Source organism: Pan troglodytes, chromosome 13, assembly GCF_028858775.2.
Source record: "Pan troglodytes isolate AG18354 chromosome 13, NHGRI_mPanTro3-v2.0_pri, whole genome shotgun sequence".
NCBI lineage: Eukaryota > Metazoa > Chordata > Mammalia > Primates > Hominidae > Pan > Pan troglodytes.
Genome location: NC_072411.2, coordinates 34,727,692 through 34,753,769, shown reverse-complemented (window position 1 = coordinate 34,753,769; position 26,078 = coordinate 34,727,692). Strand labels below are relative to the sequence as shown.

The window sequence follows — 26,078 nt, the reverse complement described above, 5'->3', positions numbered from 1 at the left end:
ACAGGCTCTGGAATCAGAAAGCTCTTCCGTCCCCACATAAATTTCTTAACTTTGCTGAACCTCTCACCATTATAATGGGCATAAAAGAATCTACCTCAATGAAGTTGTTGGACTTCAAAGGAGATGAAGGACTTTAAAGGAGATGCAGCTCCTATCAGTGATTGAACACAGGTCCTATCACAGTGATTGAACATAAGAAGTATTCAATAAGCAGTAGTCTAATCACTCTCTCCACAAGGGCCAATTAGTTTTCAATAAAAATAATAATAGCATTAACTGCTCACAAAAATTGAAACATCTCCATACTAGCAAAGCTTTTGTAGGTGTGAGCTCCAGCTCATGAGGACTGGTTTCTGTAGAATGGATCAACCAACCACAATCTGTACTGCTTACTGAAAAATAGAAGCCATGAAATCTGCCCTTCTCTGGAGTCATCATGGCATCATTTTTGCATACAAAGGTAATGCATTTGGTTTGGTCAGGCTGTGTCCCTGTAGATAAATATTTGCCACTTTAAAATAAGTATATGCACCATCACATTTATTCCAAATTAATTTCACTGAGTGTTATTTTTTTAAAACAACCCAGGATTTATTACCTTGTGTTGGGTGAAGCCAAAATACTCAAAAGAAAGTTAACTGCTAGTGTAGGTGATATTCTGAAACACATTTAATCTTCAGAAGAAAAATAAATCAACAAAGCTAGTAGAAGGGTATACATCTCTGAAATTAGATGCTCTTAAAGGTTTTTAGAGTTAAAATAAATGAAAAACAATAGATCATCAGAGAAGATGTAAAATTGTGTGACGTGTAAACGGTTGAAAGGGACAGATGGGGGAAATGCAAATATGAGTGATGGTGGCTGAGCTGGAGGTAACAGAATGGTAAAAGTATCCTTGGACCCTGTTTCAAGTTTAGGCACAATTTTACATTATAAGGCCCCAAACCGCCAACGCTTCCTATTTTGGATTCACTCCTGCCTTTATCCACCAAAGGTCAAAGTAAGAAGCCAGTAGAATTAAGACTGGCACATTTCCTTGCAAAAGAAGCAATTCCGCTGAGGATTTCTCAGGAGCTATCATTTATTTAGGGATTATGGGGCACAAGGGGACAGCCATGGCCAGGAATCACACATAGAATAAAAGGAAGCTCCAAGATCAAAAAGTCACATCTCCCATAAAGACAGCATGGGCTCTGACATTTCCAGCCTCCCCAGATTGCTTTTCCCATCGTGGAACCAGGTGCCACTCTCAACTGACCTTCCAGGGCAGAGATGCTGCTGTTTATTCTGAAGATTTTTACTCTTTACCGAGAAAATAACAAATTTTTTTTTCCGTTTAGAGAAAAGACTTCTTCCTTCACAATAAGCATAGATTTGACAGACATGGATCCACAACTTTATTCAGGATTGAATGTTTATGTCCCCCCACAATTCATATGTTGAAACCTCATCCCCATTGTGATGGTATTTGGAGGTGGCGCCTTGGGAGGTGATTATTTCATGAGGGTGGAGCTCTTATGAATGGAATTAGTGTTCTTATGAAAGAGGCCCCAGAGAGCTCATTCACTCCTTCCTTCTACCATGTGAAGACATAGCCAGAAGGCAGGTATCTATGACCCCAGAAGCCCTCACCATACACCAAAACTGCCAGTGCCTTGATCTTGGACTTTCCAGCCTCCAGAACTGTGGGAAATAAATTTCTCTTGTTTATAAGCTCCCCAGGTGGATTAAGACAAGGTCCATGCTGGAGACTGGAGGATGGCGACTAAGCTCGGCCTTTATCAAAATTGCTAGACTAACCTAACTTTTGTGACACAACACAGACTCTATAAAGAGCCTATGCATATTTTACTTCATTTTAGGAAAAGTTTCAAAGTGAGGCATTGGTCATACACTGTTCATTATGCCAGATGGCACCCCAGCTGAGTCAGTAACTCAATTATTTGTTTGGTTATCATTCTTAGGTGATTGAAGGAAATTAAGCCATTTATATCTAAATCCCACCAGTGTTTTCCCCTAGCATATCGTGGGGAGAAATTCTAACTGGGAATCGAATCCTGGGCCTAATTCCAGCATTTTCAAATTTTACTAGGGAATTGATTTTGAATTTACTTCTAAAGAAAGAAAGCCTTGGGACTAAAACTTTAAAAGTTTTGGGCCAAGTACACCTTTGCAAGAAAATGCCAATTACAATCTTTCCATCATTTGTAGAGTGACCAAACAAGGTGAGCTGTGCAGCACACTGCACAGCCGGCGTGCTGATGTGTGCATCCAAATAGACTTCCCATGAAATGCTGCGTTTCATCGCTTCCTGATACTCTAAATATATCTTCATTTCCTTCCTGATTACTTTTCCTTTTCAAATGAAGCATCTTTTAATATTTTAGAGAATTAATGTAATCATTATTTCACATGGCAGTGTTGAACAAAAATTTCTATCTTCAAGCATCCCATTTTTAAGTCAAATAAAGAAAAGAAATTCAAAAAATAAATAAATAAATAAAACAATAAATAAATAAATAAATAAAAAATTAAAATCTTGTCTTCCTTTTCCCATCAGTTAAAAACCTCATAAATACACTTTTGCAACTCCTGGAAATTTCATGTCTCCAAACAGCTCCTGTTAATGGTGATAAGTAATCCAGAGAGTGCTTTTACTGGTTTCCCAGGAGCTGCCATAAACGAGGGGGCTTAACACAAGAGAAAGGGGCTGGGCGCAGTGGCTCATGCATGTAATCCCAGCACTTTGGGAGGTAGAGACATGTGGATCACAAGGTCAGGAGTTTGAGATCAGCCTGGCCAATATAGTGAAACCCCATCTCTACTAAAAATACAAAAATTAGCCAGGCATGGTGGCAGGCACCTGTAGTCCCAGCTACTCGAGAGGCTGAGGCAGGAGAATCGCTTGAACTGGGGAAGCGGAGGTTGCAGTGAGCTGAGATCACAGCATTGCACTCCAGCCTGGGTGACAGAGCAAGACTCCATCTCAAAAAAAAAAAAAAAAAAAAAAAAAGAAAGGCGGGGTAGGGTATTCTTTCACATTTCTGGAGGCTAGATGTCTGAAATCCAGGTGTTGGCAGGGCCCTGCTTGCATTCCTAGCTTCTGTCATTGCCAGCAATCCCTGGTCTTCCTTGGTTTGCAGCCGCACAGCTCTCATATTTGTCTCTGTTTTCTCTCTGTGTCTGTGTCTTCACATGGCATTCTTCTCTGTGTCTCTTCCTGTCATCTTTCCTCCATGCATGTCTTTCTGTGTCTCTTTTTCTCTTCTCATAAGGACCCCAGTTATATTGGATTGAGGGTGTACCTTACTCCAGTATGATCCACCTTAACTTACATCTCAATAAAATCTAAAAAACCCTATTTCCAAATAAAGTCACATTCACAGGTATCAGCAGCTAGAACTTCAACATATCTTTTTAGGGGACCTAGTTCAACCCATGAGAGTACCTAAAGCCAAGAAGCAGAAGATGGAAGGATAGAGAAATGAATGAATTTTGACTTCAGCAGGAAGAAATCCACTTTGGCCTACTGAGTTCTTAGGAATTTCTCAGTTTCATATTGCATAAACAAGTGGCTGTTCCAGCTGTAATTTGTGGCCAAAAGAAGTAGTTGGTAGGCCAGTAACCCTGAATATCTCAGATATCTTTTTCTAGCTTTATGATTAAAATGAACAAACTAAAAGGCTTTAGACACAGTCTGTGTGGTTCCCTGACCACATCAGTTCCAAGTGCACTGAACATAGGTACCATGGAATAGTGCCTGAGAAAGAAAGATAGCAGAGATGTGGAAAGAATAGATCATGGAGAATTTCTCACTGGCCACAGTCAACTTTATTAACTTAGCTCGTGTAATAACTACCAAGTAGTACCTTGGTTTGCAGTGGTTTTCCATGTTAAACATGAGTATTGATGTAATTAGAGAAATGTTTATATCTTCATTTTTATTTTAATAAGACAACTATTTCTTGGTGCCACTTGTTTTTCACAGTGTGACATAGGTTCATCATTTATTATTCATTGATTCAAGACTACTTATAGAGTTCATACTATTTAATAGGCAACATTGTAGGTATTGTGGATGGAGCAAGTTTGAGAAAAAAAAAAGACAAGGTCCCTGCCTTTATGGTATTTATATTTTAATATGGAAGGTAGATAATAAAAAAATGTAATGTAATTCCAAGTAATGATTTATGTTATTTAAAAATCAAGCAGGATTTTGGAAGGGCGAGGTGGGAGGATCGCCTGAGGTCAGCAGTTCCAGACCAGACTGGCCAACATGGCAAAACCCCATCTCTACTAAAAAACAACAACAACAACAAAATTAACTGGGCATGGTGGTGGACACCTGTAATCCCAGCTATTCAGGAGGCTGAGGCAGGAGAATCATTTGAACCTGGGAGGTGGAGGTTGCAGTGAGCCAAGATTGCGCCACTGCACTCCAGCCTGGGCAATAGAGTGAGACTCTGTCTCAAAAAATAAAATAAAATAAAAATAAAATAAAATAAAATAAAGTAAAATAAAATAAAATAAAATGAAATAGCAGGTGTCATAGATAGGATATAATGAGGGCATGGCTTCAGAGTGACTGATTGGGAAAGGCTTTTCTGAAGAGGGGACATTTGAACAGAAGTTTTGTAAGAGGCAAAGGAAGGAAAGAAACATGAAAAGCAGCTGAAAGGTCAAAGACAGGTTTATTTTGGAGAATAAACCTGACAGGGGCTTCTGGCCAATTTTTGTCAAGAGTGCTCTCTCTTACAGACTAATAGTATTTAAGGGTTCAGGGTGAGAGAACTTATCACGGGCTTGGAATATTTCTGTGGGGGGAAGAAGTTTATTGCAGGGTGGGAATGTCTGTGGTTGGAGGAGAGGCTATCATCCCTCCAGTCAGGGAGGGGTTTATCTTATGGTTGGAATGTTTCTGGTCGGAGATGTCATTTGTGATTTATGGTCATGCTGATCTTAGCCATTAGGCTGATGCCCTTTGGATTTAGGTGGTTTTTGATCAAGGGGGATTTTAAAATGGCGGTGCTTGTCCAAGATGGTGATTCTCTTGCTCTGTCAGGTTTAAATGAAGTGAAACACTGAAACGTGACTAATTGAAAGAGGAACATGTTAGGTAGCGGGTATAGCAAGTGCAAAGGCCCTGAAGGAGGGATATGTGTGATGTGTCCCTGGACCATTATGGCTGGAGCAGAACCACAGAGAGGAAGAGAAATAGTGTGGAGAAGAATCTAGGAGCCACTTATATAGGACCTTGTAGGCTGTGGGGAGAATTTTAGGATTCATTGTCAGCAAAGGGAAACCATCCGAGGAGTTTTAACAGGGGAGTGGGATGACCTGATTTACAGTTTCTAAGGGATGCCTTGGCTTTTGTATGAAGAACAGGCTATCAGGAGGAGAGAGTGGAAGCACAGTTGGGAAACTATTGTGGTCATCTAGGCAAGAGCTGATGGTAGCAAAAAACAAATGGTGAAGAATGACTGGATTAAAGTTGCACAAACAGAATTTCCTGATTGTATTGGTCAGGGCCTAGCATGGAATGGGAACTATTTTAGGCCTTTCAGTAGAGGGAATTCAATACAGTAAACCGCTTATCCAAATAATGGAATAGCTGAGATACTCAACAGGAGACAGTCATGATCTAGAAATTAGCAGAGCAGGAAGTCACCACCCTCTTTAAGGATGGAGGGAAATGGCAGAGTGACATTAGAGTCTAGAAGCTGGACTGTCCAATGGAAGCTAAAACCATGGATGGGAAGGGGCACATGGTGGAAGATAGAACAGTGAGGGAGAAGTGGGTGCTGCTAGGAACAGCACAGGACACAGAGAAGGGGAGAAATGCCTTGTTTTCCCCCCTCCTCTTACTGTCCAGGCTTCTGCCTTCTGCTATTGCTTCCCATTGGCTGAACCTCCCCAGAAGCCAGAAATAAAGGGAGCCTGGAAAATGTAGTTCCTATGGTGCAGAGTGGAGCAGGGGAAAGGAGAAGAACGCACAGTAAGTCCTTGCTTAAAGTTGTAGGTTCTCAGAAGCTGTGACTTTAGGCAAATCAACATATAAAGAAACCAACTTTATCCGAGGCTAATTGATACAAGCAAGAGCTGAGTTCCTAGGGCATATTTCTGCTCACAGAAATATTACTAAACTTCTAAACAGAGACCAGAACACTTCTAATATTAAACATTGAAACACATGTGAACTGTACATGTACTTAAGAAAGGTGAATAAAAACAAGTAAGTCCATTATTTTCCCAATTATTCCAGCTCAGGGTTGCAGGTGGCTGGAACCTATCCCAGCAGTTAGGAAACAAAGCAGGAACCAGCCCTGGACAGGACACAGTTCCTTTGCAGAGCACTTATGCTCACTGATGCTGGGACCATGTAGACACACCAATTTATCTCTCACGCATAGCCTTGGGATGTGAGAGGAACCTGAAGTCCCTGGAGAAAACCCACACAGACATGGGGAGATGTACCAACTCCACACAGACAGTGGCCTGTCAGGAATTGATTTTTTTTTCTCATCAATGTTATAACAAAATAACATTGAACAAAATGATATTATTCAAGGACTTGCTGTTTCTGAGAACAAACAGGCAATTTACCAGAAGACTGGTAGATGTGGAGTATGAGAGAAAGAGAAGAGTCAAAGGTGACTTCAAGTTTTCATATACTAAGATATCAATCTATATCTCATATTAGCTGCAGATACTAAGGAATATGACTACACCATTAGCAGACAGTTAGATATAATATAGGTATTTGGATATCTGTACATAGATGTAATATATAGCTAGCTAGATTTAATTATATGCTGATAATATATAAATATTTCCCATGTATAAATACACACACACATACACAAGGATGCAAGATAGCTTTCATCTCAAATGCCAAGGACAATCAATAGACAGAGGTTGCCTGAATTGTGGTGTTAAGAAGGATTCTGAGGCCCTATCCATGGTTGGGATGACAGATGACAGATGACAGAGACTGATAAGCAATGCCTGCTGTGGGCATGAGAGGAGTTGGTTGCCGCACAAGTGCCAGGTATTAGCCATGTCTGCACTGAAGCAATGAACTCTGAGTAGCAGAAGCAGTGTGAGCCAAGCCTCACACTCAACTGCAGTACTTCATGAAGGATCTCTGCTCTTTTCTTAAAAATAGTGGTAACAGCCTATCATGAATCCCTCATGGAAAGAAGGAATCATGATTAAACTGAAGTTCATGAAAAACATGTACTGCCTTATCCTTCTCCCTCATCTCTCAGGAATTTCAAGAGAACATCTTGTGTCAGTTCAGCCCAATGGGTTACTCTTACTAGTGAGTACATGTGGTAACACACCAGTTCTATTCCCCTTGACACCTTCATCCTTCTGTGGATGAATCCATGCAGTTCCTATCTTGGAGCCAATTCTTTGAGTTGACAGTCCATTATGAGGTTAATCTAGAGTGAATGGTTGTATTCACCCACATCTTATGTGGCATGGTTCCATGCCCTTCTGGTTATTTCCCTGCATGCTCTGGAGTCATCTGGGATGTTCTGTTGCCTCCAGCAAACCTTCCATTCTGGGTAGGGAGTTCAACCAAAGTAGGAGAAGTAGAGTAGAGAATCTTTTCGGAAAGAGGCTTTTTTTTTTTTTTTTTTTGAGTTGGTGTCTCATTCCACCACGCAGGCTAGAGTACAGTGGTGCCATCACGGCTCACTGTAGCCTCAATCTCCTGGGCTTGATCAATCCTCCCACCTCTGCCTCCCAAGTAGGTGGGACCACAGGTGCCTGCCACCACACTCAGCTAATTTTTGTATTTTTTGTAGAGATAGAGTCTCACCATGTTGCCCAGGGTGATCTCGAACTCCTGGTCTGAAACCATCTGCCCACCTCAGCCTCACAAGCAAAGAGGCTTTTAAAATGAAGTCCTGTGCTTCTTCATCTCAGAGCCAAATCATGTGTTTTGCTGTCTGCACCTCCCCTTCCCCCAGGTGATGTAGCTCAGCTTCAAACATCTGCTGCTGCCCAACCCCGCAGGCTAAGAACATGGTCCTCACCTCCCCATTTGTCTTTCCCTTGCTTTTACATGTTCTGAGACCTGTTTGAAAATGGGAATTTGGAGGATTATCTTTAATGCTCTGTCACTGCCTCTGGTGAATATTAATTCTTGGTTTAACTAATTCAGATAGCAATTAATATGATTATTACCTGAAAATAAAATCTTTTGATTTTTTTTGTGTTTTTATCTTCAGTGGAATAACAAGTTATTTTATTATTCAAATGGGGCACAGTTCCTGCTGTTTTCAATACGATTTTTAATAAATATGTAAATTCTAAAGTTAATTTACAACATTCATTGGGAGGCATGATTTTTAAAATGACAAAAATGTGATGGATTGTAAAATTATCCCCCTTAAAATCATCAGTCGTAGTGAACAGAATGTACCAACCTCTTACAATTTTACAGCTTTTTCTTCATCTTATCTTCTGTTAGGGACTCGCTTAAAATTGATTATAAAATGGTATATTTCTTAGGCCATAATTCATTCACAGATTAATTAGATTTTCAGTTAATATCCCATCATCATACGGGATGGAAGCCAAGGGTGTTTTGTAGTCGTTCAGAGTTGCAGGAGCAAAACCCTGATTGCCATTCCCAAGTGACTGAAGCCACCAGCGCTAATCACTAATCACATTCAGACCACATAAAGTAGTACATCTCTCACTCCATTTCTGTTCTAGTTGGCTCACAACAAGAGATCTTTATTGGCCCTGACCAAGAGACCAAAATATACTCAAACATTTTTGTGAGGGGGTGATTCTATTTTTTTTTCCCTTGCTTAAAATGAAATTTCTATAGCTATCCCTGGAAAGCTTCAGAGGAAGGGTGTGTGTGTGTGTGTGTGTGTGTGTGTGTGTGTTTAGGTAGGTGTCCGTGCTTAGCAGGTTTGAATTTAAACATCTTTCTCCTAGTCATTTTCCAGTGGGAGCAGCTTTTGGATTATTTTCATGATTTTAAATAATCCTTTGGTAGCACCCAACAGGAATATTTAAGGGACATTTTGCCAGTAACTTCTTTACCACTGATTTAAGGAAAAGTATTTCTCCAGTCACTTTAGAGAACTATAGATATACATGGCAGAGAAACCGCACACACTAAATCTAGCAAAGAGGAAACACCAGCCCACTCACATTTAACTATCTGAAACTCTAAGTTTTCACGGAGTTGAAGAAAAGATAATTTTCCCCTCTTTCACCCTCCCTCTGGTAGCTGGTGCCAGATCTGGTGCGTGAAAAATTCCTACCTGTTACATTGGTCTGTTCCTGCCATATTGTATTCCTCTGTGCAATACAATTGCACAGGCCAGGCTAAAGATCTGCAGAGGCGACCCTAAGGTTTGACTTACTTAGTCCTTCATTATTTTAGGGATGGACCCCACTGAAGTCACTCAGGCCTCTCAAAATCTCTCATCGTCTTTAAGGGCCTGCAGTATTCTTTAAACTCATCCCATTATTTTTAAACCTTCATTCGAAGGCAAATCCCTAATTCATTTTGTTTATAGTGAGGATTTTTTTGTCATAAAACTGTTTGGGTATTTAAAACACCTCACCGACATAGTCTGTCTTTCCATTGCTAAATGGTATGATTCCACTTATTTTGCGTGTTTTAATCTCTAACCTTGCAATCTGTAATGTTGTTGATTATTTCAAGAACCTTGGTTTACGACAGTAGAAATGTTCCTTGAAACTATGTTAATCAAATTTTTTTTGAAGAACAAAGTCTATTTTCCTGTTTACTTACTGGGGAGTTATTATCTCCACTTTCTAAATAAAAGAAACCTAAATGTCTTCTGGGTGATTAGACATTAACTACCCTTCAGGAAATAAATGTGCATTCTCCACCAGAAAGTATGGCAGCTTGTCTTAGGAATTCAATCGCTTTCAAGGACATTAAAGGGCATTAGAGAGGTGAAAGTTAAAGTGATAGGGGGGAAAAGGATGACCAGTAAATAAACATAATTAGCATCCTCCTTTTATTCCACTAGCATTTATGGACCACCTATATGCCAGGTGTGTTCTGGCCACAAGAGATGTGAAGATAAATAGGTTCAGTCCCTACAAGGGAGACTGAGCTATGGCAACCGATATACACAGTAAATACCCACCATGCCATGAGAATGGTCCACACAGGGATGAAGGGACAACAAGGGGCAGTCATCAGGGCCCCTGGTCAGAAAAGAATTCAGAGGAGATTTCCCTTCTTCTGAGTCTCAAGTGATAAGGGGGTGTTGGCCATCCTAAAAGGTGGGGAGAACAAGTTAGAGAGAGGAAGATGTACAATCCAGAGCACAGAAACCCTAACCACCTTTCTGGACTCAAAATTTAGCTTGCGCCATCGTCAGCTGGCTGGCAAAATAATGTGCTTGATAACTATCTGCATGCTACTGACTTTTTCTCCTGAAGTGTTGCTGAGCAGTTTTAATTTTATCTGCAAATCCCTGGATCATTTGAATCCTGATTACTTTTGAGATTGCTTTTTTACCCTTGCCCCTACCCAGCCATTGGGTACTACTTGGTTCAGCCCATTGATTCCTGAGCTTGCCTTGGAATAGAGAATTTTCTTCCTCACCTCCTGACTCTCCCACCTCTTCCCATAGAGGACCCTATGTCTTTGAAAACTCTTTCCATTTCACTGCTGGGAAGGATCTTACACCAACTCCTGGAGTTAAGATCTGTGTCTTCAGCTGTCCATAGACTGGACAAGAGCCATAAATGGATGGACAGTTGACTTTTGCCCTGAGAAATCAGCTCCATTCTCCAGGGCAGCCAAAGCACTTAAATCATGGGAAAGTTGCAATTTCTACTGCAGCTCTCTACCTACTCTGTGAAACCTTGCTTCCATGGGGAGAAAAACAGACAGAAAGCTTCTTTTGCCACCTGAGTATTTGCTGCCTGGTGGGAAGGTGGGAATCTGAGGGAAGAGGGAATTCATTACCATTAATTGTAGTTCCAGGGCCTAGTAAAGCAGAACCATGTTTTTTCTAGGTTGTTGAGAGACGGCATTACCCAGTGCTTCCTTACCTTGAGTTAATTTGCTCATGAGTCAAGAGGTTTAGAAGGTACCCTGTCTGCCACCAGAGAAACATTCATTTCCGACGTTACTGGGTAAAGGGCTTAGGTGTGTCTCCTGAGGGCCCTCCATGGATGCTGCCCCAGGAGTCCTGTTGAATGGGGCCACTGGTCACACACAAACACATGTGCCACTCTGTTTCTTTTAGACCAAGCTGCTTCCCATCCTGGGATGAACATATTAATGGTTTAGCAAACATTTTTCCTCTGTGCAGTTTTTTCCTGGAGGCAGGAGAGAGAGACCTTCTCATTATTTATCTTGAGCGTTTGATAGGCTTCCTTTGAGAAGGTCATCGTCTGCTACAGCAAAATAATCATGGGATTTCTGGACAAGCTGGTAAGAGAAAAATGATTCATTATTTCAAGAATTATTTTGCCTTCAGTCCCCAAAATGGATGAAGGCTTCTAACAATATGTAAGAGAGAGCAAGGCTTAACTTATTATATGAAAGGTTACACTTTAAAGGGAAAAGAAGTTCAAACATTACATTTTTAGCTCTGCTGTGATATCACAGGGGTCAAGGCAGTCCGCCCATTACCCCCACAGTCTTCCGCAGTCACTGTGCTACTCTTTTTGCAGGAGAAGGCCTGCCTGCCCTCCTTCCCTTCTCATCCATTTGGGCTAATGAGATTGGAAGAATTTTTTTTTAGCTTCTATTCAAGCAGTGCCCTCTCCCTCTGGTCCTTTTGGGATGTCAGAACGGATAGCATATTCGTCCATCTATAGACTCAGCCCAACCCTACAGTAAGTACTTCTTGCCATGTCACACAACATCTTGCATTTTCACAGCACAGTATATTTTGTCAACTTTGTGGGGGAAGGGGACTGCTTAACCACTCCGAATGGTATTATTACGTAGACCAAAAGGCAGTTTATAATACAACTAGTCCATCCATGCCTGGTACCAAGACACCTGTTATGTTGGGTTATTTTTGCAATAAAATTTGTTTAGCCTAAGTGCAAGCCAGATACTCAGAATGAGGCAGTTTGACTGATAAAGATACTGAATTTTAAAAGGACAGCTGGAAAGGCTGGACGATCAATATGACCTTGACTACTCACAAGCCAAATAACTTATGGAAATAATGTAAAGACCCTGTGAACTTTCTTGCCTGACAGAAGAGTTTTAAATAATATTTTAAGAAAATCAAAAGCAAACATCCCCTGGACCTTCTTTACAGATTAGATCTGAAATGAAAGACCCTGAGTTACACAATTAACTATTGATTTTGCTGATCCATATTTAATTCTCATAGCAATCGCATTGTGTTTACACAGCCATGCAGGGCAGACATACTTCTCTTGGAGCAAAGCACCTTTCGCTTCTACATTAATTTAAAAATTAAATTGTCCTGTGCATGTGAGACAAAAATAAAGTTTATTTTTATTGTAGCAAATGGCTGACTTAAACTTGATAAAGTGGCATAAAGCCAGTTGAAGAGAATACCTTTTATAATGCAATATTCAAGTTGCTGAATGAATATATTTCATGTGGCAGAGAGAGACTAAATAGCATCTGTGTGGTACCTGGTACTAGAATTTTGTACTATGACAGCTATAATTTAATCTCCCTACAGTTTAATTTCTTGGTTTGATACATCCAGTAATATTTGTAGGTTTATCACTCAGGTAGTCAATCTCATTGCTGCCTCTAAGAATGTCATCAGCATGATGTTTCTATTGTCACCTGGAAGCACCAAGATGGGTCACCAAGCTTCCTCTGCCTGAAGGAGCTAGGAATCTGAATTTGAGCAAATTGCCTGGACTTGGCTCAGACCAGGTGAGGTGACACTTGCTGGCTGAAGAAAGAATTTAAGAAAAGGGTAGATACAATGTCTATACCATCTATTAGGTTGGTGCAATTACTTTTCAACCAAGGTAATATCCTGGGCCTGTTCTTTTCAGTAACATTTTGCCCCATGAGGAGCTTATTGTATTGGCTATTGCACCTGAATTTCCATAAAGCAGTGGCAGCTGCTGCCTCACCCAACTGCTGACCAAGCCTACCTAGAGGTGCAGGAGAAAGCCCCAGATGGCTCAGAGCTGCCAAACCAGTGTGACCATGGGAGGTGAATCCACATGTCTTTGCTCTTGACAAAAAGGAAATTGCTGTTGCCAAAGTAACCAATAGTCAGACCTCCATTAATCCAAGAGGTTTCTTGATGCTAACCTAAAATCTGCCTGCCCTCCTTTTCTTTCCATCCATTTGGGCTAATGAGATTGGAAGAATTTTTTTTTTAGGTTCTATTCAAGCAGTACCCTCTCCCTCTGGTCCTTTTGGGATGTCAGAATGGATAGCATATTCATCCATCTATAGACTATCTTTGTGTGCGGTGGTTCACGCCTGTAATCCCAGCACTTTGGGAGGCTGAGGCAGGTGGATGGCCTGAGGTCAGGTATTCGAAACCAGCCTGGCCAACGTGGTGAAACCCCATCTCTACTAAAAATACAAAAATTAGCCAGGCATGGAGGTGCATGCCTGTAATCTAACTACTTGGGAGACTGAGACAGGAGAATTGCATGAACTGGGAGGTGGAGGTTGAAGTGAGCCGAGATCGCATCACTGCACTCCAGCCTGGGTAACAGAGTGAGACTCTGTCTCAAAAAAAAAAAAAAAAAAAAAAAAAAAAAGTGAAAAGAAAGAAATTCTGATTTAAACATGTCAAATTCAGAAAGTCACCAGACTCAGAAAGGTTAAGAAAGTTGAGTGTAAATAGTAACTAGTTAACCTATGAAAACTATCTGCCTAAATGATGTTACAGACTGAAAATGGAAGAAGATCAAAAGAAACTTTAGAAAATCCAGGGAGTTATTCCAAAAATACCTTTGGGGTGGGCACATCCATAACTCTGAATTTGACAGGATATTTGTGTTCTAGGTGCCATTATTAGACCAAAGAGCAGACTGGGTAGATGATTCTAACTCAACAAAGCAATTTTCAGGGACTCACTTTCTGGTATATCTAATGCTTTGTTCCATATTTGCTTCATATTAAAAAGTCCTTAACATGTATTCCATGTGACTTTTCTCATACACCACTGTATCTCTACTATCTAGAATACTTTCTGGTACATTGTAGGTACTTGGTAAATACCTAAAGAATAAACAAATGATGTGGCAGGAACAGCAGACTCCCCATTTAAATATTCATTACAATCTGGGTACAGAGTTGAAGTGGTGATTGTCACTGTCACATTGTGGTAGAGCAAGGGATGGAATCTGGAACGGAAGCAGATTCCCATCGGCAACCTCCCCACCAGCATGTCTCCCCATTCTAGAACCCCAGTGCTTCCTGGGTAGTGACCATTAAGAGCATCCTACAATTGCTGCCATAAACTAGAGTGCAACACAGAATTGATTGTTGAAAGAATCTTTAAAACAATTCCCACCAAAAAAAAATTCTTCTTTTTAGAATAAGGATCAATAAATTTGTTCCAATTCTGAATTGTCCTGGCTGTCAGGATTCAATATGTCAAATAAGTTTATCCAAATGAAAAGCTGACCAGCTCTTGACCTAAAACATGAATTGCAGTAGGAAATGAATCACACATCAGTGGAGCAAACATTCTTGCATCCTCCAATATCAGCATGTTCCTGGATGAACCTTAGCTTGCAGTCCCATTTAATTCCATGGCTGTTGTAAAGTGCCTAATAAATTGGGTGCCATAATGCACTGTGGCTCCTAAATGGCCTACCAAACTCTGTTGGAAGTAATTCCAGGTCATCTAGTTATTTGTATAGGTTAATGAATAACATAGAATGTTTTTCCCTAGCTTTGGCACTCGCCGCATACCTCATAAAAACTTAGCAATTTCAGGTATAATTCTATGATGTCCACCAATCTCCAATGGTATTGGAGATTTTCTTTTGGAAGGGGAACTTCCATGGGAAAAATAGTAGTATAAGCTATTTTTATATTCACCTGATCCACACAAAAAAATTATTTTTTTCTTTTACAAACAGTAAAAACTCTATCACTCCAAAATGAAAACATAGCATTGTGATGTTATAATACATAAGTAAATGCTGCATTTTCATCTGACAAAAGTTCATGGACTTTTTATGCTACAAGCACAGTGACATCTAAGCCTGCCATGGCCCGGCTTGCTGAACAGGCTTTAAGACATATTTAAGACATAAAATGATGCAAAGTGTAGTTAAAAAAAAAAAAGGCTAATCAGTCTTTTAAGTCAAGTGAGTAGTATATATATTTATTTTTACTCATATGGTATATATAAATTAAAAGCAGAAAATCTTGATGCCCTCACTCTTGTCAGCTGAAATTCTTAACCTTACTTGAATAGATTTAGAAGTTCTCATCTCAGGAACTGCTCAATTCTCATTCCTGCATAAATTGTTTAATTAATATTACTGTGCTAGAAGAAAAAGGAATCTAACAACACAGAGAAACATGTTCCATTTAGTTAAGCTGTTTACACAGGCTGATAGCAATGAGCTGTCTTGTTTGCCCAATTCTGGATCATCAGAAAATAGTGCACATTTTACTTTTGGAGAAATTGACCACAACTCATCAAATCGGAAGCATTATTAAAGGCAGTCAACCTATGTTTTAAATTGTCTTTGTGGATCTGTTCCCCCCTGGAAAACAGAAAATCCAAATTTTCAAATGGGCATTGGAAATGATGACGCTAACATCAGAGTTTGCAGAAATCACAAATGTGTTTCTTGTAACAATTTTACCCCAACTTACATGCCTTTCCTCTTCCCAGATGCCCTTCTGTGCCATAAGCAAATTTGTGGTTTTCTTCCTGCTACTTTATCTTCCTACTAAGGGACATCCCCTCCCATCTTTCCCCCATTTTCCATATATGGGGATGTTTCTTATCACTGATGAAATGACTTCTCTTTCCTTCAGTACTCTTGATCTGGTGTTTAAATGTCCTTTGTAGCCATTGTTTATCTTCAAAATGCATCCTTTTCCTTTCTACAAGGTGTATTATTTTCTAACAACCCTAAGTTTCCCACTGACCTTCTCTCTGCTTGCTCTTTTTCTCAAAAAGTGAGTTCATTTCCCTCCTCTGGGTTTAGGGGTTCCAGGAGAGGTCATTGAGGACCATCGATCACAGTAAAGGACAGCAGTATAGTTAATATAGTCATAAAAGCACATCTCTGCTGAAAATTACTCTTTCACCTAATAAAATCTGTTTGCCCTGAGGATACTGAAGAATCTCTAGGACCCCAGTAAGAAAACAGAGTGCCCCCAAGTGCCAAATCACATCTCCGTGAGTGTGGTTGGAGGGAGAGAGTGGTTCTCTATTACCAATGTGTCACATTAATTTTTCAGAAGGGCAAGTCAAGAGTAATGTGTCCAGTTGAGGTAACAGAGGGAACCGAGCACTGGGAGAAAGTAATTATCCAAGTTGAAATTTGACCAGGTTAACAGGGTTAATATCACAACTCTTGAGAAAAGTGTGGAGGGGTCTCTAGTGATCACCAAAGGTCATTCTATCTATTTTTATGTCTCATCTAGAAAGTAGCTTCACCAGGAATGCAGTAAGAGGCGGCATTAAGGAAGAGATTAACTAGTGCCTCTGAGAAAAGAGAAATGACTTGAGTTGCATCTTTTCCCTTGAGGTTGGCCTGCCCTTCGCAAATAGCACTTAACATAGACTTTGAGATGTGCACAAATCTTCAACTAAGAGACCTTGGCTTAAAATACCTCCTCACCATTCCCACAACAAGAACATAACATAAAACTCTTCTCTGAATCCATCTTCCCAGAGCTCAAGATTTGTTCATCAGAAAAGGGATGGGGTAAATCACATGTTCAGCTTCAGCCCAAAACCCTTGATTAAACAGACTGTCTCTTAGACTTCATTTATTTGCTCCCAAATGGAAGCTCTGCCATCTTTCACACCTGCTGGATCACCTTCTTCCTATTTCTTTGCCCATAGAGACGCTTCTCTGTGCAAACTAACTCCCTGCAGCACCAGAATTTTCCAGCATCTTCTTGGCCTTCATCCATATATGACTGTCTAGTTAAAATCTGCATCATATGTAATCAGAGATGTTGGGTGGTAGTAGGGGACACCTTGGACACCTTCTTCTCAAACATTCTTTTGTTTGAGAAAAACATGGAAGGAGCTTCCTAGGGTAACCCTCCTGGAGTCTCTGGGCCCCCCTTATTCACTTCTCCCAGGGAATGAGGGACTGACTTGCCTAGCAAGGGAACTTCTTGCTCTTCCTAGTCTCCGTCTGGAATCAGACTGTCAGAAGCACAAATTTCTGTTCTGTTCCTTCATGCTGTAGTTTTTACAGGAAGACACTTGTTTCCCAGCCCAGGGCTGCTAATTACTAAGCTTGTCTATATCTTGGGATCAGTGTTAGGAAACCCACTTCTTTACAGATGGAAACTTTGTTCTCCAATCAAACTTTCTCTTAGTAAAGCTGATCTTTTGGCCTCCCATCAGCCTTTTTCTTTTATTTTTTTTAAGTCATTGAGAACTAAAGTAGGGAAGGGGGTGTTAGGGTTGGTTATTGTGCCACCTCAAATTCCAATAATAGACGCCCAGAAGATATCCAATTAAGAATATTTTAGAGTCACAGAGCTTTATAGACTGGGAAGATTCAAAAAAACCTTTAATGTAAAGAAACTAAGGGTCAGAGGACTTACACAGCTAATTAGCACAAAGCCAGGAGTTGCAGGCTGGTTTTTAAAAACCTGGGGTAATGCACAGTGGTTAAGATCCCAAGTCCGGTAGTCAGGCTGTTTCTGCTCAAATCCTGATTGCCTAACTTATTAGCCACATATATGTGGACTAACATTTAGACCTGTCTATCTGCGTTTTCTCATTTGTATAATGGGGATGATAATAGTGCTATCTCATAGGCTTGCTGTCAGGATTAAATGAGGTATTTCATGCAGTGCATTCAACCCAGTACCTGACTCATAGTAAAAACACTTTATAAATAGGGCTATTTTCCTACCACATGTTTTCTTGATCCATTGGCAGTGAATCTCTATAGCAATAGAGAAATAAGAAATTATGTTGATTAAAGTCCTGTTTGCATTAACTTGTGCTAAGAGCTCCAATCCTCATTATAAATGTTAGTGCCCAGCTGAGGAACAATGCTGTGTTTGAATTTCACAAATAGATTGGATCTCTTCCCGACACTAGATATACTAACCAATATTTTTAAGATATAATCAAAGGATGGAAATGTATTTGAAATAATGAAAGAGTAGCATTTATCATAGAACAATAATTGATTGCACTATTTCATAAATTTGCTATTTGTTCTCCTCTACTATGAATGGGAGTTTCTGGCTGTACACACATAACATGTATCTCTTTGAAGCTGATACCATCATGCATACATTTTCTGCTGGTTTATCACTTGAGTTTTTCTGTATCACCGTATATATTTTCCACCTCTTCATTATGGCAAGGGTCCATATCTCCTCCAATTTTATCCTTGGTATTCAGGATATTGCTCTAGTCAAAAATCTCTACTTCATGACTATTGTGAACTATAAAAAAAACTACTGTGAATTTTTGTGTGAAAAATCAGAAAACTAAGTTTTCAGGTCTAATTTCACTTGGATTTGAATCTGTGTGAATCACAGATTCCATAAATATTGCGTGGAAAGTATAGCTGACTCTGGCCTCCCTCACCTTCCAGGCTGATGGAAGAGCAAAGTGAGATCATAGATTAGAATGCAGTTTGGAAGTCAAAACTTTTTATAACCCATGTACTGGCTGATACTTTCATGAGTCTGGTTGAGTTTCCTAGAACCTCTTGGGGTAGGCACGTCTCTATTTTTGTCTTTATAGTGATTGTCTACTACAGAATCCCCAAAGGGAGAGACCCTCTGGGCAACTCATGGTCCTGAAGTAGACTACACAGTGTTGCACAGTTGCAATAGAGGCATAATAGATGATTACTTATTGGAATTCCCTCCCTCCTCCTTACTGTGTATTTCAATCCTATTTGCCCTTCAAAACCATTCCAAGAGCACCCTTTTCTATAAAACTTCCTCTGAGAATCAAGACCACAAGACTGTTTGCACAAAGCTGGTCACATAGTAGATTGGTTTGATTGAATGACTGCTTGACTACAAGGAATTAAATTAATAAAGTTCTAATTCTCAAGAGATTTCTGGAGAATATGCCACTCACTATATACTTCTTGCTTGAATTATCACTAATAATTCCATGGTTACACTAAAGGCAGGAAAATATTTTAAGAACATGCAAAGCTATTTATTTAAGCTTGAAAATGTATTTGCATCTTGCCTGTTTAGCCCTACTTTTATTCCCAAGTGTAGTTGAAAAAAAAATCCACCAAAAAGTCATCTGTACAACTGTTGCCACCTATAGGTGACAAATGTAGTATATTAATTTTATCATAATTCTGATGAAGCACAACACAGGAAGGAATTGGCGATGTTTTATGGAACCTACACAATTCTCGTCAAACACTAATCTTCACTGGGTCTATCATTATTGTTTTTGTTCTGTAATTGCTATTTCAGATGCTTCCCTTAAAGATAATATTGGCTAACATTCATAAAGTAGTTTTCCAAGATGAAAGTTGAGAGCTTCATCTCTGCAGGCACACTGCCTAGCTCTACATCCAAAGTCCATCCCATACTGCTACAGGACCTTAAACAAGTTACTTACCTTCCTCAAGCGTTGATTGCCTATAAATGGAGATACTAATGGCACGTACTCTGTAGAATTCATGTGAGGATGGAAACATATAATGTATGCACTATGCTTAGCAGAGTGTCTGTACAGAACACATACTGTTAAATGGTAACTGTTATTACCATGATTAGTTTGCAAAGCACTTTCACATATAGTTGCTGCAAACTAATGTGTGCTATTTTGTTGTCATTTGCCAGATAGATCATTAACACGTGATTGTTTCACCTCAATCCCTCCTTATATGTTAAATCTAAATGTTATTCAACTACAAAATTTTAAAAATATCTGAGATCTGACAAGACAATGTTGAGGTTCGGTATGCTCCTATAGGCAGAAAAGTAAGCCACTTCAGTGTTTTTATTCGTAGCTGGCAGAACCACTTGAGGAGCCCAAACTCATAGTTAAGACTCTTCTGATCCTAGGCAAAGTCTCCATTGAGAAACTACTGATGATTTAGCACTGGTCTAGGCCTTCAAAAAGAAAGCTGGGGGAAGGGAAATAGGGGAGTGGATGAGGTCAAGTAGGACACTGCCAAAAAAAAAAAAAAAGGATAAAACAACATCCCTAGCTCAGAAACTCAGTGCAAAGATTGTAATTTGGTATGCATACTGGGTATTTTGTTATTTTCTTTAAATGTGAGCCAATAATTAAAAGTAAGTGAATTTTAAATATAAGCAAATATTGATCTAGATGTATCTCCTCATCTTTGAAATCGAAAGATCTGCACCCACATTTCTGCATAGCTAGATCTAAGTAGCTGCTACCGCCTTTGGATCCAGCACATGCTCCTGAGCTGACTGCAGCCCTCACCACTCCTTATGGCTGCTCTGCCTGGAGACTGAATGCTAGTTGGTCCATATGGTCACTTTTGCATGGATGTTGTTTTTACAGTCAAGTAATGTGTCTGCAGTCACTTTTCATCAAAACTGTAAAAATAAAAGGAAACCCGAGAAGGTCATGTTTCTTGTTTGATTTTTTTTTTTTTTTTAAATAATGGTCCCTTCTTTCATTTCTATAACCTCTCTGGCCAGTGTAGGTCTTTGTTATAATTAACTGAAGCAACAAATCTGTAAGCCTGAAACATTTGAAAACCTGATGACAGTCAGTGTTTTAATGGCAATTAACTCTTTCCAAATTCCACCATTTCACAACAAATTATGATTTCCACCTGTCTGTCTTCCCTCCAGGGGTCATGTTCTTCTAGACCAGTGGGTCTCAAATTTCAGTATGTATCAGAATCACCTGGTAATCTTGTTAAAAACTGATTGCTGGCCCTCAGAGTTTCTGGTGTAGTAGGTCTAGGTGAGATCCAAGAACTTGCATTTCCAGGAAGCTCCTTGGTGATGTTGACGTTGTTGGTCTGGGGAACGCACTTTGAGAACCACCATTCTAGAATAAGAATCCAGCCTTACATTTATTGCACACTCACTACTGTCTGCCAGAGCTTTAAAGTTCTTTATTTCTAATACTTATTGCAATCCTGAAATAAAGATGTATCTTATCACCATTTTACACCTGAAGAAGGATGCTTGTAGCACTCAGCCCGTGAAAGGGCCAAGCTGAAATCGAAGCTCAGCCTGTCTGCCCTCAGGGCCTCAATGATCCCCCTGCAGGGCACAATTTTATTCAGCTGTGTATCTTCAGTACCAAAGCCTTCAGCCTGCCTTGCAGTAGCTTCTCTAATGAGTGTGTGTTGAATGAATTTGAGATCCACATAGATGAGAAATAGGCAAGAAAAATACTTGTGGTTCTTAAATGAAGAAAAAGGGAGAAGACATCCAGGTAAAGAGAAAATTGCATTGAATGCCATTTATTTATGTACATTTGGTAAATGTAGGCAAATTGGCACGGTGTTGAAAGGGGCCCTTGGATGGAGTTATTTCTAATTATGGAGCCACTTTTCTGTAATCAGCTAGGAGTCTGTTCCTTAGCCCGCCTCTGGTTTCAGGGTAGCTGTTTGAGATTGAAAATTAGCTCTGTGAGTAATGTTTCTGCACGTTAGTAGTATAATGAAATAAGCACTAGATCTAGGATGATTTTCAAATATTCCCATAGAATTATACCATTTCCTATAGCAGAGAAATTCTGCCCGTGTCTGCTCTTGGAACACAGAAGCCATCCACTTCCATCTCTCTCTTCTCTTTCCATTCTTCACATTAGCATGTGAGAATCCATAGGCTTTGGCTATATCTATTTTCCCAATCAAAACACAGTTTCCTTATTGCAACCTTGTTAAGTCCAGCATAACAATGTTGGGGGTGGGGAGCATGGTGCACAGCAGAACTGCACATGTTAGAGACGGTTTGGCAAGTTATTTAAGTGGAATTTTTGGGTAGCAAAATGGAAAACAGGACATTGTGTCCTTTATTACCTAAGAACATGGTTTAATGGAAAGAACAAGAGCATGGAAGGCAGCCAGACAGAAATTCAAATCCTGTTCTCTGCCACTTGCTGGGCAACCTTGGGCAAATATCTCTGTCACTCTGAGCCTTGCATACCTTCTCTTTAAAATGGGGTCGTTTACCTTGTAGGTTTGTGAAAAAGCTGATAGAATCTGTTAAGTGTCTTTTACCTAGTGGATGCTTAATAAATGGTAACACTTACTATCATCTCCAAGCCCCCGGGCCTGCTTCTTTCCTGTGTTTGGATGGAGTTTCTGCTGGAAAGAGGAAAAGAAGATGAGAAATACTGTAGACACTTTTACACGTCTGTTCGTCTCATTGTTTTTGGCAAGTGTGCCTCCCTCTGTCCTCACCTTAGCCCTTAGGAGCCAACTGAGCAACCGAATATATTCATGTTTACAGGGTTTACCTATGATAATTATTGAATTTGGTGCAGTGCTTTATACATCATACAGGGTATTAATAACAGTAATATCCCAGTATAAACTGGTATTACTAGACCTTCTGGAGCAGAGGGGTTACTCACCTGTTCACCTGCCACTTTAATTTTTAAGCCCTTGGGCCTTCTGGGATCTACACCCAAAAACCTGGAGATCTCTTTCAAATATCTTAAGTCCCATAAAGGGACAAAATACTAAAATGGCAATGCTTCTAACAAGCTTAACATGTATTCAAAAATGGCAAGTTAAGGGATTTTTATGTCTTTTTTTAATTAGAAAAAACCATATTACCATAACTTCTGGCTGAAATTCAATACCTACTCATATTTAGAAAAAGTACAACTAATACTTAGCAAGGAAAGAGAGGAGTTTGAAACTTCGATGAAGAAAAATAAGGCACTTTACCTGAACAAATTTCAAATGGATCCATTTAAAATGAAATTAAGTGGCACTTAACTGGTTTGCAAATTGGGACCTATTTATCTCAGTAAAATGATTAAAGTCCTGATTTATCCCTAAAATTGGCTTTATTATTACATTTAATTATACTAGAAGATTGTTAAAGACTTGTAGATTTTCTCCATCCCTTTAAACTGTACTTTATACAGATAATAATAGAATATTAGATAGGATAACTTGATTTTCCAAAGAAATATGTTTCTAATATTTTCTTCTTTTTATTGCAGAAATTGAAACAACTTGAAGAAACAAAAGACGATCCCGAGAATAGATTATCGAAAATTTCCCTGGAGTCATTCAATAAATTTAACAGCAATACTGTGATTTTATTAGAAAAAGAGAAGAACTCTCTGAACAAGGTTGAAGGACAGAAGGAAGAAAAAGAAAAAAATGAAGAAACATCTTTGAGTAGTTCAGATAGGCCTGGGGTAGACAACTTGGAGTCTTTGAGTGATTCTTTATATGATAGCTTCTCTTCCTGTGCCAGTCAAGGTTCAAATGATGTATAAAGGACATCTCTTCCCTTAGTGAGCTGGGACTGGAGCGCTTAAGAAATGATGGGTGGGGGTGTGGGGTGCACTGCTCGTTAGAGATAACAATAATAAACTATTGCAGTACCAGAGCCTTCCTTGTCAAATTCACAGCAGGCAACCCACCAGAGCTTATTTCTCTGACAGGGCAATAAAGATAGACTCCATTTATTGTGTTTCAAGAGGATTAAGCGTAAACACACCTATGATACAGAATCCTTAATTTTGCACTTTTTTTGAATATTTGTACAGAAGTTGTAAATTTTTTGGAAGAGAAATTATATTTGTAGCAAAAAAAGACAGCAATAAATGGAATCAGTGCCATGCTCTTGAAATAATGTACTAAGTCTTAGAAGTTGATGATAATATATATTTTTTAAAATCCCAACTGAAGTTTTTGTGAAGTTCATTGTCCTGGTCCTCAAATTGTTTGTGGGTACACTCTGTAAACCTACAACAGGGCCTGCCAAAAAATCGGAGGGTTCCTCCTCATCTCCATCTCACAAATCTGAATTTGATAGAAATGTTCATTTTAGTGTAATTTCAGATTCGTTGCCAGAGATTCAGGTGATAGTAGTAAGTGTCATTCTACTTCTGCTGAAAAATGAAAAGGGTCCTGAAGTGTGGACACTGATTGGGAGTGTGACATTGTATCAGAAATGACCGAATTCTATTCCCAATACCAGTTTTTCCTTCCAGACATTTCTTTAGATTGTCTTTTACTTAGTGCTTCTCTATGATCCTGAATATTATTTGATTTTTATCTTCTTGCTCTTTTTATTAAAATCTGGGCACTCTAAAAATGAAAACAAATTTCTATTTGCAATGTTCACTTTTAAAAATAAAATTAATGGTGCTACGAAGAATTCTTTTTAATATCCTTTTTTTTTCTACAAAGACTGTTTATATGTAAGGATAAATTCTATTTTAAAGGTTATGTGTATTTTTTCTAGATGTGAACTATTTATAATTACTTATGTACAGGAGCTTGTAAACTAGGCCCAATAGAAATATTTTTAGGATCTATATGGCTACTTTAGCACATAACTGTTTCTTTAAAGAGTATTGTATGATCAGTGTTATTTGGTTAATTTGTGCAATTTGTTTTATCTTAAATGAAAATTATGTAAAATGTCCTTGTCTTTCAGACTTTAAAAAATCTTTTTGTTTCCTTTCTGAATAAAAGTTATATCACATCTGCACCCTCTGAAAACAGAAAATAACTTGCTCAAGGACCTTTTGGCCCAGTCAGTTACTTGAATCATGACTCACACGTGATCTTACGATGGGTTCCCAGAAGGAATAAATAAACTGGCCCTTTTGCTCCAGAGATAGTAATTTAGCCAATTGTAAGATCAGAGTCTGCAGACAGGTGAGTAATGGTCAAAGCATTTCAGTCTCCCCGAGGGGTTAACCAAATAGAAATGAAAGAAGGGGGAGAGGGAGGGAGGGAGAGAAGGAGCCTGGGGCAGATATGGAAGGATCTCTGCAGAGGAATTACAAAGAAAGTCATTTAAGCCCCTTTACAGACCAGCTCTGCTGGGAGGATGCAGAAATAAATGATCAGCGTCCCGGCCTGAGAGAGCTGTCCCCAGAAGTGGCCGGGGGAGAAAAGGGTGAAGAGGAGCAAAGCTTAGGAGGCGATTTCCACGGAAATGGATGCTCCCTAAGGATGTGGGGAAAGGGGATGGGAATGTGCGGATTGGGGGCGGGGGCACCAACGCACTCCGGCGGGCAAGCGGTCTCCCCCACCACCTGCTGCAAGGCTCGGGAAGGAAGGCGAAGATAGCACCGGGGCATCCCCGGGAGTACGCAAGGTGGGTCACTTGGACTTTGCGGAAAGAAGAGGAATTTGAGGGGTGTGGGGAGCAGCCAGAGGCCGAGTCCGAGGCTGGGATGGCCTTTCGGGAGAGGACGTGGGAGTATATGCTAATAATCGGTGGCTTTGGGGAAAGCAGAATGGAGCCGGCTGGCGTTTGGGAGACAAGGAATGGAGGAGAACAACCCTCTTCTTCACCCTGATTTGCTTTCTGGTAGGACCTCACGGCAGGTGTCCCCGGCACGGCGTTCTCCTAGGCTAGGCGACCAGGGCGGTGTCAATGCACCCTCCAGCGGTGCGCGCAGGCGGGAGAAGGGAGGGCGGCCCGGGCAAGTGAGACAGTTAAGGCAGTGTCCCCACCACACCCCCACCCAGACTGGCCACGCCGAGCTGGTTCTTGACAGAAGGCCTTCGCGGAGGAAGAGGGGGCACAGCTGCACAGGACACCCTACGGAGCCTGCGGTCGTGGAACTTTGCCAGGCGCACGGGAACGAGCGCCCTTCCTGTCAGCCTCCCGGGGCGCCAGGCTCCAGCGGCCCGCAGCGGGACAGCCTCAGTTGTGTGGGCTGGACCCAGTCGCTGGGGTACTGACCAGTCCTGGAAGGCGCAGAGGACGTGGAGTGGGGAGGCTGCGTTCC

At 40.2% G+C, this 26,078-nt stretch overlaps 1 protein-coding gene across 5 annotated transcripts in view; it reads left to right on the top strand.

Moving 5' to 3' along the window:
* The window catches only part of NCKAP5 (NCK associated protein 5), a 996,333-nt gene extending 971,106 nt beyond the window's left edge, over positions 1-25,227 (top strand). For 4 of the 5 annotated variants that reach the window (XM_016949712.3, XM_016949711.3, XM_054679002.2 and 1 more), the window contains one exon: positions 23,319-25,009. In XM_016949712.3, the coding sequence (XP_016805201.2) occupies positions 23,319-23,600 (282 nt within the window). In that variant the 3' untranslated portion in view covers positions 23,601-25,009. Of the gene's footprint in view, positions 1-23,318; positions 25,010-25,150 lie in introns of those variants that run through there. The other variant, XR_010149730.1, reaches the window with a different exon arrangement.
* The last annotated feature ends 851 nt before the right edge of the window (positions 25,228-26,078 follow it).